General features: G+C 36.6%; 1 protein-coding gene across 10 annotated transcripts in view; it reads left to right on the top strand.

Moving 5' to 3' along the window:
- Nucleotides 1-12,187, top strand: part of LOC110464458 — a 255,107-nt gene that overhangs the window by 11,071 nt on the left and 231,849 nt on the right. For all 10 annotated transcript variants that reach the window (XM_021519688.1, XM_021519687.1, XM_021519680.1 and 7 more), the window contains exons 4-5: nt 904-1,476; nt 2,109-2,141. In XM_021519688.1, coding sequence (XP_021375363.1) covers nt 904-1,476; nt 2,109-2,141 — 606 coding nt within the window. The remainder of the gene's footprint in view (nt 1-903; nt 1,477-2,108; nt 2,142-12,187) is intronic.

The raw sequence follows: 12,187 nt of genomic DNA, 5'->3' as shown, positions 1-12,187 counted from the left end.
CTTAAAATCTGCTCATGATTTATTAATCGAAATGTATAACAACAATACTTGTAAGCCAATGGAGTTACATCTCTGTACGGACACTGGTATCGATATAGGATATTACTCTAAGTGAATATTGACAACAGAATCGTTTTCTGTGCGTGTTACTCTCACCTTGTACCGAAGCACTGTTAATAATTATAGCGATATCGTTTAAAATATGTTTAACAATTCATTTGTATTCATACCTCTGCCGCCATTTTGATTTAAGGATTAACTTGAAAATATTTTTTATGTTATATGAGAGTACACTCCGGTTTTATGTGTTATAGCTCCATAACATAAAACATATATTCAAGTTAATCCTTATAATTTAATCTACTATACACAATCCCTGTGGAAATCAACTTTTATTGATGGACTCTTTTCTCTTTGAAATTATTACGCCGCTGTATCAGCCAATCAAAAACGACGTTACAAACGGAGACGTCATTTATTTTATGTTATGGGCTGATAACATATTTTTTAGGGCAATGAAAAGGTTTGTTACAAGCGAAATTAAATTATTGTCATTTACAAAATAGCACAGTTTTAGTAACGCCTCGTGTTCCAAACTTATAATTAAGTATATATGTATGATATATTTGTATTCCGTGTATATGTGTGTCTCCACTAAATGCATTCATTTAACAAAACTAGTTATTATTATGATAACACTAAAACGTCGTGTCGTAACATCGGTCGTGGTTGAGATACGAGTTTAAATGCATCAACAACTGCTGTTGATTTTGTTAGGTACACTATATGTAAATGGCAACAGCGGTTCTGTGTGATATCTTGGCAACCCTTGTTCTGTGTTTGCAACCCTGTTGTGTGGTTCCATTGGCTATCTTACTAGTGCTAGGTTTTCCTTTTTTGTAGGGTGTGGAAATAGACCCATGGACATTGTGTTGCTTGTTGACACTTCAGAAGCATACGCCGATAACAATGAGACCTTTCTAACCATTAGGGATTTTCTCATCAAATTCGTCAAATTAGCTAATGTAAGCTCTGAGGTTACTCGAATATCCCTGGTCACATATAGCACAAGTCCGAAAATCCACTTCCGGTTGGGAGAGATTAATACACCCCAGGGTGTCGAGGATGCCATCCGATCTGCAAGCTTTTGGCCAGGAGAAAGGAACTTAGCTGACGCTCTAGACGCGCTGAGGCGGAGGGTATTTTTTGAATATTATGGAGATAGGCCCCAGGTCCCCGACATGGTCATTCTAATAACGACAGGAATCTCAAACAGACGAGTGACCCAGAGCTACCAGTACGCCCAGGCTCTGAAGGACATCGGTGTAAACGTCATCGGCATTACATGGAGCGAGGAAGGCAAACAGGAGTTATCGAACGTGGTATCTGAACCGGCTTATGCTAATTTGTTTAGTCTCGACACCATTAGCGAGCTCCACATAATGACAGAGCTGGTCGTGGCACAAGTCTGTGAAAGTGAGTTCAAACCCTCGTTAACTTTATAAAATTGTTCACGTCATAGCGCAAAGCGATTTCAAAATTACTCCTTTACAGATAGTTTACGCTTTGACTGATTTGGTATAACGTAGCATTCTAGTACACAGTGCTATTGATCTAATAATATCTTTCTTCTGAAATGCATCTTACTTAGGTTATTGCTACTGATCTTCTGCTAAACTCCGTTTCCTCTCTCGATTCTATTGCTAGTCACTAGATACTCTCTAGTTGTAACAGTCAGCAATGTCTCTGTTCAGTCTATTGCTACTGTTTTTTCTTTGAATGTTTTATTAAACCCTAAGAATACTAAGTCTACAATTTTCTGTGATTTTCTTTTCTAATAATATTGTTTGCATTTTAACTGATTCTTTCTCCTTTGCTTTGGATGATGACAACTCGAAGCAAAACATCATACGTGAATGATAATGTAGAAAAAATATAAACAGAAACGTCTATTGAATCGTCTAACTCTTCTTAACGTTTGGAATTAGTCGTCCACATCCTAACAGAACGATTAGTAGTGTCATATCTGGCTTTGTTTTGATTTTGTTAGCATACCTCGAATGTGCATGCTCTGTGAACTTTGACATGTCACGGGGTTATTTTTACAGGTTCGGATGCAGCTTACCTTACACCCGTGGAAGGTTAGTCGACGAGACGGGTTCAAAGCGAGGCTTTATACACTCATGAATATTCATATTTGCATGAGTCCTCTGATACCTAATATGCGCACTGCGTCCTATGTTTCAATTATGTTTATCTATACATATATATCTACCTCGTGTTTATGCACATAAGATATTAATTATTATTTATCAAATTGAAATGTTAACTCAATATGGGAAGCATAATGTGAACATATGGAATCATAATGAGGAATATCTATGCTCTAGATAAATTATCTTTGGTGCTTTCGCGAGTCTGTGTGACCAATACTAATGCAGTTATTCTATAATGTGATCTAATTTAGAGAAATTGCATTTTCAAAAAAAACTGTAAACATTTTGAATTGAATTGAAAAAAATGAAAAATGACGTTACAGCTATTTTTATAGAAAATGCATTTTTATTTTTGTTTGTTTTTCTTTTGTTTTCATTTTTGATTTGAATTGAATTGAAAAAAAAATGAAAAAAAATGTATTTGAACGTGTATGTTTTACAAAAAATCAGCTTTTACAAGGCAATATTGCGTGCCGTTTGGACTGATTGCACAGAAATATCGCAAGCATTGAATTCAGAATGTTTACAGTTTAAAAAAAAAATCAAATTAATAATATGTTTACTATAAAGAAATTGTGACGTCCTTGGTTACACCATGCTAAACCCATACTGTTTTAACAGTTATATAATCTTTATTCTCTACACAGTATATTGCATAATAGCACTCCCACGTATACTGTGGACCACATGCATTGTACTCACAGTGCCTATGTGTGTGAATGTTGGCCGAGTTGTTGAACTAGCTAATCGTATGTTTTCGATTAATTATAATTAATGCGCTATACGTATTTCATTAAGTAAATTAATGAGATTATGATTGTTTGACTTTAATTAAAAAAAAAAGAATTTTGTATCTTAAAAAAGTTCCATTTTACATGAAACAACATGGAAACAATCAGGTTTAAAATGCACTTTTCAGAATGTGTTAAAACAGCTCGGCCTATTTTTGCATTTTACTATGTTTTCCACATTTTTGTATTCGTTTGGCGTCTTATGTTATGAATACACATATATTTATATATTTATGTATTTAGCTCCATACATATATCTTGACTGTTTCCATCGAAATAATTCCTCGTCTTACAATTGTTGCTGATCTGGGTATTCGGTAGAATTTTTCGCGTCAGTATATATCAAGTAGATATTTCATTACAATATACATATATTGCGAGTTTTAGAAGTATTTAAACATATTTTTAAATATGATATTTAAAATACCTGTTACTAGACAATTTACGAAAACCTGTCGGAACTTGTAAAATACTTATCGTTTAATTCCCATAAAGTCACATTGCTATGAAAGTAAATCACATAATATAACTCATACAATATGTTTAATGAAAAAGGATGAATTATCTATGAAGATACCCGTGTGCTCAATCAACATGATCAGAAAATTGATATTGGTCGCTAGTTAAACCATCGATGACAAGGGCATGCGAACTCAGTTTCTATCTTTTGTGTACAGTAATACCTTTTTATTCTAGACTATTAAGCTTAAAAATAGTACCAATTACTTTACAGTGTATTTAGCAATGTGGTTAAATTTTTAGGTACCACGAGCTGTTTAATGTTTTCTTAACTGGATGACAAAGCGAAGATAATACTAGACGAGCGGGGTCGCATCGAAATTGACGACGACGACGACGCATATGAGCAGTTTATGCTTAAACACAGCGTCATCATTACTGCTCTGGCCAGATGTTTAGCTTAATTACTGCGTGATTATCACAAAAGCTGATTGGTCGCCAGTCTACTGTATAATGGCAAAATAAATCTTCGTCTATATAACGAATGTACAAGATACAAAATAAGTAACTGTTAAAGTAAATGTTTGAATATATGGGTATAAATGTTCATAATCTTCGTGATAATGGAGGAAATCAAGACATCTATCTTTCTATCTATCTATCTAGCTATCTATCTACTATCTATCTATCTATCTATCTATATATATATAGTAAGTAGTGTTAGTAAAATTTAAGTAATGTGACATTCTCAAAAAGTGTACTAGGGAAGTGACATTGTAGGCGCACTAATGAACATAATTTGAAACGTTACATGTTCATATCGCCGAAAGGTTGTGAACACATTTCTAAAATTGATGCGACCCTATAAAATGCCTTAAATCTGTATAGAGATGCTTCCCTCGATACGTTTAAACCATCACTAACAATAACACATACGTGTAGCTAAAATCAATCTGTATAGCCAGCTATAACATTGACGTATACATCTGGCAAGAGCTTAATGTATCCAGCTTTGTGACCTAACGTACAACAAACATATTTAGCTCTAGCAAAGTGATAGATTTACTATTTCATGTGTTCATGTGTGACGCTTTACTTGATCAGAAATCGGCACTGTCGTGTTCTGTCCGCAATTCAACTTACGAAAAGAATACAAGACAAAATATGAAAACAGCATCGCAAATCCGTAGAAGGGTTGTCGAAGGACAGCTTAACTTGGTTTTAAAATATCTCCAAGTTAAAACAATGCATTAATGCATAAAATATTGATGTGTATTAAACATACAATAGAAACATAGTTGTATATTTTTCGATGTCGTGATATCTTACGCTGCTAATTTGATCATACTATAATAATATGCGAAGTCGCGTGCTGTGTTACTATATATCTTTATTTTGCTTATTTCAGTATTGATGTGTACAGCTTTTATATCGATGTGCTCCCATAGGCATAGAATGACGTTTAGTCTTATTCGACAACAAAGTTAAAATTTGTTATTAATTCAAAAGAGAAAAAAACGTGATCTTTATTAATTTATCATTGGATTACATTGATCAATATCCTCAGTGTATAAAAGTCCTAGTAAATTCTAATTAACGATAAGTCGTAAATTGAATTATATTTTATGCTTTATTATTTAATCAGATATCATAATCACAGCTTATGTCCTTTTATATAACATCTAACTAAAACCAATTATCTGAAATATTTAAATCAAACAAACGTGTTTAGCGTAACACAAACAAACATTGTCAGGTCTTACTAGGGAGTATATGTAGTTGCTGTGTGATTAATTGCATCGTTCCAACACAACAGTATACAGATATTTTAGCTAGTACACTTGTATGATTAATTATGATATTTATATCTACTTATCTTTTATTGTAATTAGTTATTTAATTACTGTTTATATACTGATAGTTGGTATATGGATGTTTACTATTTGTTTGTTTTGTTTGTTTACATCAATTTGTAATAGTTTTGTATATCGAACAAACAAGCAAAACGCTGTTTTCTTTAATAGTGGCAATAATTTGTCTCTTTGCTTTCCGCGTGAGCGTCTGATAATTTCACCATCTGCTAAATGTATACAAATCATACACATTTATCTTCATCAAAACGTGAACGTCTCTATGAATAGATGTTCTCGGTTGTGTGTTTGTATTTATTAAGTATTAAGTTTCTCATCAGGTACTGTTTGTTTTCTGTACGTTTTATTCTGTAAATTCCATCTACGTCTCTATAAGGTGTTGTTAGTTGTATCTATACACGTCTTTACAGCTAGTGTCTCGTTTGTACCGCACATCAATTGTCTGATGACTGTAAGTTGTTAGTTGTATCTATAAACGTCTTTACAGCTAGTGTCTCGTTTGTACCGCACATCAATTGTCTGATGACTGTAAGTTGTTAGTTTGTGTCGGTATAAGAGCACGTCTTTACAGCTAGTGTCTCGTTTGTACCGCACATCAATTGTCTGATGACTGTAAGTTGTTAGTTTGTGTCGGTATAAGAGCACGTCTTTACAGCTAGTGTCTCGTTTGTACCGCACATCAATTGTCTGATGACTGTAAGTTGTTAGTTTGTGTCGGTATAAGAGCACGTCTTTACAGCTAGTGTCTCGTTTGTACCGCACATCAATTGTCTGATGACTGTAAGTTGTTAGTTTGTGTCGGTATAAGAGCACGTCTTTACAGCTAGTGTCTCGTTTGTACCGCACATCAATTGTCTGATGACTGTAAGTTGTTAGTTTGTGTCGGTATAAGAGCACGTCTTTACAGCTAGTGTCTCGTTTGTACCGCACATCAATTGTCTGATGACTGTAAGTTGTTAGTTTGTGTCGGTATAAGAGCACGTCTTTACAGCTAGTGTCTCGTTTGTACCGCACATCAATTGTCTGATGACTGTAAGTTGTTAGTTTGTGTCGGTATAAGAGCACGTCTTTACAGCTAGTGTCTCGTTTGTACCGCACATCAATTGTCTGATGACTGTAAGTTGTTAGTTTGTGTCGGTATAAGAGCACGTCTTTACAGCTAGTGTCTCGTTTGTACCGCACATCAATTGTCTGATGACTGTAAGTTGTTAGTTTGTGTCGGTATAAGAGCACGTCTTTACAGCTAGTGTCTCGTTTGTACCGCACATCAATTGTCTGATGACTGTAAGTTGTTAGTTTGTGTCGGTATAAGAGCACGTCTTTACAGCTAGTGTCTCGTTTGTACCGCACATCAATTGTCTGATGACTGTAAGTTGTTAGTTTGTGTCGGTATAAGAGCACGTCTTTACAGCTAGTGTCTCGTTTGTACCGCACATCAATTGTCTGATGACTGTAAGTTGTTAGTTTGTGTCGGTATAAGAGCACGTCTTTACAGCTAGTGTCTCGTTTGTACCGCACATCAATTGTCTGATGACTGTAAGTTGTTAGTTTGTGTCGGTATAAGAGCACGTCTTTACAGCTAGTGTCTCGTTTGTACCGCACATCAATTGTCTGATGACTGTAAGTTGTTAGTTTGTGTCGGTATAAGAGCACGTCTTTACAGCTAGTGTCTCGTTTGTACCGCACATCAATTGTCTGATGACTGTAAGTTGTTAGTTTGTGTCGGTATAAGAGCACGTCTTTACAGCTAGTGTCTCGTTTGTACCGCACATCAATTGTCTGATGACTGTAAGTTGTTAGTTTGTGTCGGTATAAGAGCACGTCTTTACAGCTAGTGTCTCGTTTGTACCGCACATCAATTGTCTGATGACTGTAAGTTGTTAGTTTGTGTCGGTATAAGAGCACGTCTTTACAGCTAGTGTCTCGTTTGTACCGCACATCAATTGTCTGATGACTGTAAGTTGTTAGTTTGTGTCGGTATAAGAGCACGTCTTTACAGCTAGTGTCTCGTTTGTACCGCACATCAATTGTCTGATGACTGTAAGTTGTTAGTTTGTGTCGGTATAAGAGCACGTCTTTACAGCTAGTGTCTCGTTTGTACCGCACATCAATTGTCTGATGACTGTAAGTTGTTAGTTTGTGTCGGTATAAGAGCACGTCTTTACAGCTAGTGTCTCGTTTGTACCGCACATCAATTGTCTGATGACTGTAAGTTGTTAGTTTGTGTCGGTATAAGAGCACGTCTTTACAGCTAGTGTCTCGTTTGTACCGCACATCAATTGTCTGATGACTGTAAGTTGTTAGTTTGTGTCGGTATAAGAGCACGTCTTTACAGCTAGTGTCTCGTTTGTACCGCACATCAATTGTCTGATGACTGTAAGTTGTTAGTTTGTGTCGGTACAAGAGCACGTCTTTACAGCTAGTGTCTCGTTTGTACCGCACATCAATTGTCTGATGACTGTAAGTTGTTAGTTTGTGTCGGTACAAGAGCACGTCTTTACAGCTAGTGTCTCGTTTGTACCGCACATCAATTGTCTGATTACTGTTAGTTGTTAGTTTGTGTCGGTACAAGAGCACGTCTTTACAGCTAGTGTCTCGGTTGTACCGCACATCAATTGTCTGATGACTGTAAGTTGTTAGTTTGTACAAGTCTTCTTTTGTATCGTTAGCGTCCACTATACACATGGTAGACCTAGAGTAAGTTATTCCTGTGTGATATTGGTGTGGCATGTTGATACTGGTTACTGTCCCCTAAGTCAATACACTGGTCATGCATAGTCTACACACTGAATTCCAAGCACATACATATTTCACAAAGAGGACAAGTGTATAATGTACCTTCTGACAATTTCCAACCTTGTTAACGTTTGTGAAATATATATGTTTTATCAAAGGAATCTTTTCACTGAACAACACCCTTCACTACTTCTAATTGTTAACCACTACTAGTTAAACATATATCAAAACCAAACATTTATACTAAGTTATCATATATGTAAAACGTTAAATTTGCCAGCACATGTTTATATGATTTCAGTTTAGTACATCATATGGTAGATTCCAGTATTAATAGCCTGGTTACGTGCTACTGTACATAGACAGTGATCTACAGTGACATGTATTTGGTGTTTTGTTACTGTGTTGTTGTTAGGTTGGTCCCCCTACTCTACTGTGATACTGTTTGTAGTCAGTGATCTGCAGTTACATGTATTTGGTGTTTTGTTACTGTTTTGTTGCTAGGTTGGTCCCCTTCTCTACTGTGATACTGTTTGTAGACAGTGATTTACAGTGACATGTATTTGGTGTTTTGTTACTGTTTTGTTGTAAGTGTGGTCCCCCTTCTCTACTGTGATACTGTTTGTATTCAGTGATCTACAGTGACATGTATTTGGTGCTTTGTTACTAGTCAGTGATCTACAGTGACATGTATTCGGTGTTTTGTTACTGTTTTGTTGTAAGTGTGGTCCCCCTTCTCTACTGTGATACTGTTTGTATTCAGTGATCTACAGTGACATGTATTTGGTGGTTTGTTACTGTTTTGTTGTTAGTGTGGTCACCCTACTCTACTGTGATACTGTTTGTAGTCAGTGATCTACGGTGACATGTATTCGGTGTTTTGTTACTGTTTTGTTGTTAGGTTGGTCCCCCTTCTCTACTGTGACACTGTTTGTAGTCAGTGATCTACAGTGACGTGTATTTGGTGTTTTGTTACTGTTTTGTTGCTAGGTTGGTCCCCTTCTCTACTGTGATACTGTTTGTAGTCAGTGATCTCCAGTGACATGTATTTGGTGGTTTGTTACTGTTTTGTTGTTAGTGTGGTCACCCTACTCTACTGTGATACTGTTTGTAGTCAGTGATCTCCAGTGACATGTATTTGGTGGTTTGTTACTGTTTTGTTGTTAGTGTGGTCGCCCTTCTCTACTGTGATACTGTTTGTAGTCTGTGATCTACAGTGACATGTATTTGGTGCTTTGTTACTGTTTTGTTGTTAGGTTGGTTCCCCTTCTCTACTGTGATACCGTTTGTAGTCTGTGATCTACAGTGACATGTATTTGGTGCTTTGTTACTAGTCAGTGATCTACAGTGACATGTATTCGGTGTTTTGTTACTGTTTTGTTGTAAGTGTGGTCCCACTTCTCTACTGTGATACTGTTTGTAGTCAGTGATCTGCAGTTACATGTATTTGGTGTTTTGTTACTGTTTTGTTGCTAGGTTGGTCCCCTTCTCTACTGTGATACTGTTTGTAGTCAGTGATCTACAGTGACATGTATTCGGTGTTTTGTTACTGTTTTGTTGTAAGTGTGGTCCCCCTTCTCTACTGTGATACTGTTTGTAGTCAGTGATCTATAGTGACATGTATTTGGTGTTTTGTTACTGTTTTGTTGTTAGTGTGGTCCCCCTACTCTACTGTGATACTGTTTGTAGTCACTGATCTACAGTGACATGTATTTGGTGCTTTGTTACTAGTCAGTGATCTACAGTGACATGTATTCGGTGTTTTGTTACTGTTTTGTTGTAAGTGTGGTCCCACTTCTCTACTGTGATACTGTTTGTAGTCAGTGATCTACAGTGACATGTATTTGGTGTTTTGTTACTGTTTTGTTGTTAGTTTGGTCCCCCTACTATACTCTGATACTGTTTGTAGTCAGTGATCTACAGTGACATGTATTTGGTGCTTTGTTACTGTTTTGTTGTTAGTGTGGTCCCCCTACTCTACTGTGATACTGTTTGTAATCACTGATCTACAGTGACATGTATTTGGTGCTTTGTTACTGTTTTGTTGTTAGGTTGGTCCCCTTCTCTACTGTGATACTGTTTGTATACAGTGATCTACAGTGACATGTATTTGGTGTCTTGTTACTGTTTTGTTGTTAGGTTGGTCCCCCTTCTCTACTGTGAGACTGTTTGTAGTCAGTGATCTACAGTGACATGTGTTTGGTGTTTTGTTACGGTCCCCCTACTCTCTGTGATACTGTTTGTAGTCAGTGATCTACAGTGACATGTATTTGGTGTTTTGTTTCTGTTTTGTTGTTAGTTTGGTCCCCCTACTCTCTGTGATACTGTTTGTAGTCAGTGATCTACAGTGACATGTATTTCGTGTTTTGTTTCTGTTTTGTTGTTAGGTTGGTCCCCTTCTCTACTGTGATACTGTTTGTAGTCATTGATCTACAGTGACATGTATTTGTTGCTTTGTTACTGTTTTGTTGTTAGTGTGGTCCCCCTACTCTAATGTGATACTGTTTGTAGACAGTGATCTACAGTGACATGTATTTGGTGTTTTGTTACGGTTTTGTTGTTAGTTTGGTCCCCCTTCTCTACTGTGATACTGTTTGTAGTCAGCGATCTACAGTGACATGTATTTGTTGCTTTGTTACTGTGTTGTTGTTAGGTTGGTCCCCCTTCTCTACTGTGATACTGTTTGTAGTCAGTGATCTACAGTGACATGTATTTGGGGCTTTGTTACTGTTTTGTTGTTAGTTTGGTCCCCCTACTCTACTGTGACACTGTTTGTAGACAGTGATCTACAGTGACATATATTTGGTGTTTTGTTACTGTTTTGTTGTTAGGTTGGTCCCCTTCTCTACTGTGATACTGTTTGTAGTCAGTGATCTACAGTGACATGTATTTGGTGTTTTGTTACTGTTTTGTTGTTAGTTTGGTCCCCCTTCTCTACTGTGATACTGTTTGTAGTCAGTGATCTACAGTGACATGTATTTGGTGTTTTGTTACTGTTTTGTTGTTAGTTTGGTCCCCCTTCTCTACTGTGATACTGTTTGTAGTCAGTGATCTACAGTGACATGTATTTGGTGTTTTGTTACTGTTTTGTTGTTAGTTTGGTCCCCCTTCTCTACTGTGATACTGTTTGTAGTCAGTGATCTACAGTGACATGTATTTGGTGTTTTGTTACTGTTTTGTTGTTAGTTTGGTCCCCCTTCTCTACTGTGATACTGTTTGTAGTCAGTGATCTACAGTGACATGTATTTGGTGTTTTGTTACTGTTTTGTTGTTAGTTTGGTCCCCCTTCTCTACTGTGATACTGTTTGTAGTCAGTGATCTACAGTGACATGTATTTGGTGTTTTGTTACTGTTTTGTTGTTAGTTTGGTCCCCCTTCTCTACTGTGATACTGTTTGTAGTCAGTGATCTACAGTGACATGTATTTGGTGTTTTGTTACTGTTTTGTTGTTAGTTTGGTCCCCCTTCTCTACTGTGATACTGTTTGTAGTCAGTGATCTACAGTGACATGTATTTGGTGTTTTGTTACTGTTTTGTTGTTAGTTTGGTCCCCCTTCTCTACTGTGATACTGTTTGTAGTCAGTGATCTACAGTGACATGTATTTGGTGTTTTGTTACTGTTTTGTTGTTAGTTTGGTCCCCCTTCTCTACTGTGATACTGTTTGTAGTCAGTGATCTACAGTGACATGTATTTGGTGTTTTGTTACTGTTTTGTTGTTAGTTTGGTCCCCCTTCTCTACTGTGATACTGTTTGTAGTCAGTGATCTACAGTGACATGTATTTGGTGTTTTGTTACTGTTTTGTTGTTAGTTTGGTCCCCCTTCTCTACTGTGATACTGTTTGTAGTCAGTGATCTACAGTGACATGTATTTGGTGTTTTGTTACTGTTTTGTTGTTAGTTTGGTCCCCCTTCTCTACTGTGATACTGTTTGTAGTCAGTGATCTACAGTGACATGTATTTGGTGTTTTGTTACTGTTTTGTTGTTAGTTTGGTCCCCCTTCTCTACTGTGATACTGTTTGTAGTCAGTGATCTACAGTGACATGTATTTGGTGTTTTGTTACTGTTTTGTTGTTAGTTTGGTCCCCCTTCTCTACTGTGATACTGTTTGTAGTC

This window comes from Mizuhopecten yessoensis, unplaced genomic scaffold, assembly GCF_002113885.1.
Source record: "Mizuhopecten yessoensis strain PY_sf001 unplaced genomic scaffold, ASM211388v2 scaffold10989_2, whole genome shotgun sequence".
NCBI lineage: Eukaryota > Metazoa > Mollusca > Bivalvia > Pectinida > Pectinidae > Mizuhopecten > Mizuhopecten yessoensis.
The sequence above is the reverse complement of the archived record's forward strand: the minus strand, read 5'-3'. Positions and strand labels throughout refer to the sequence as shown.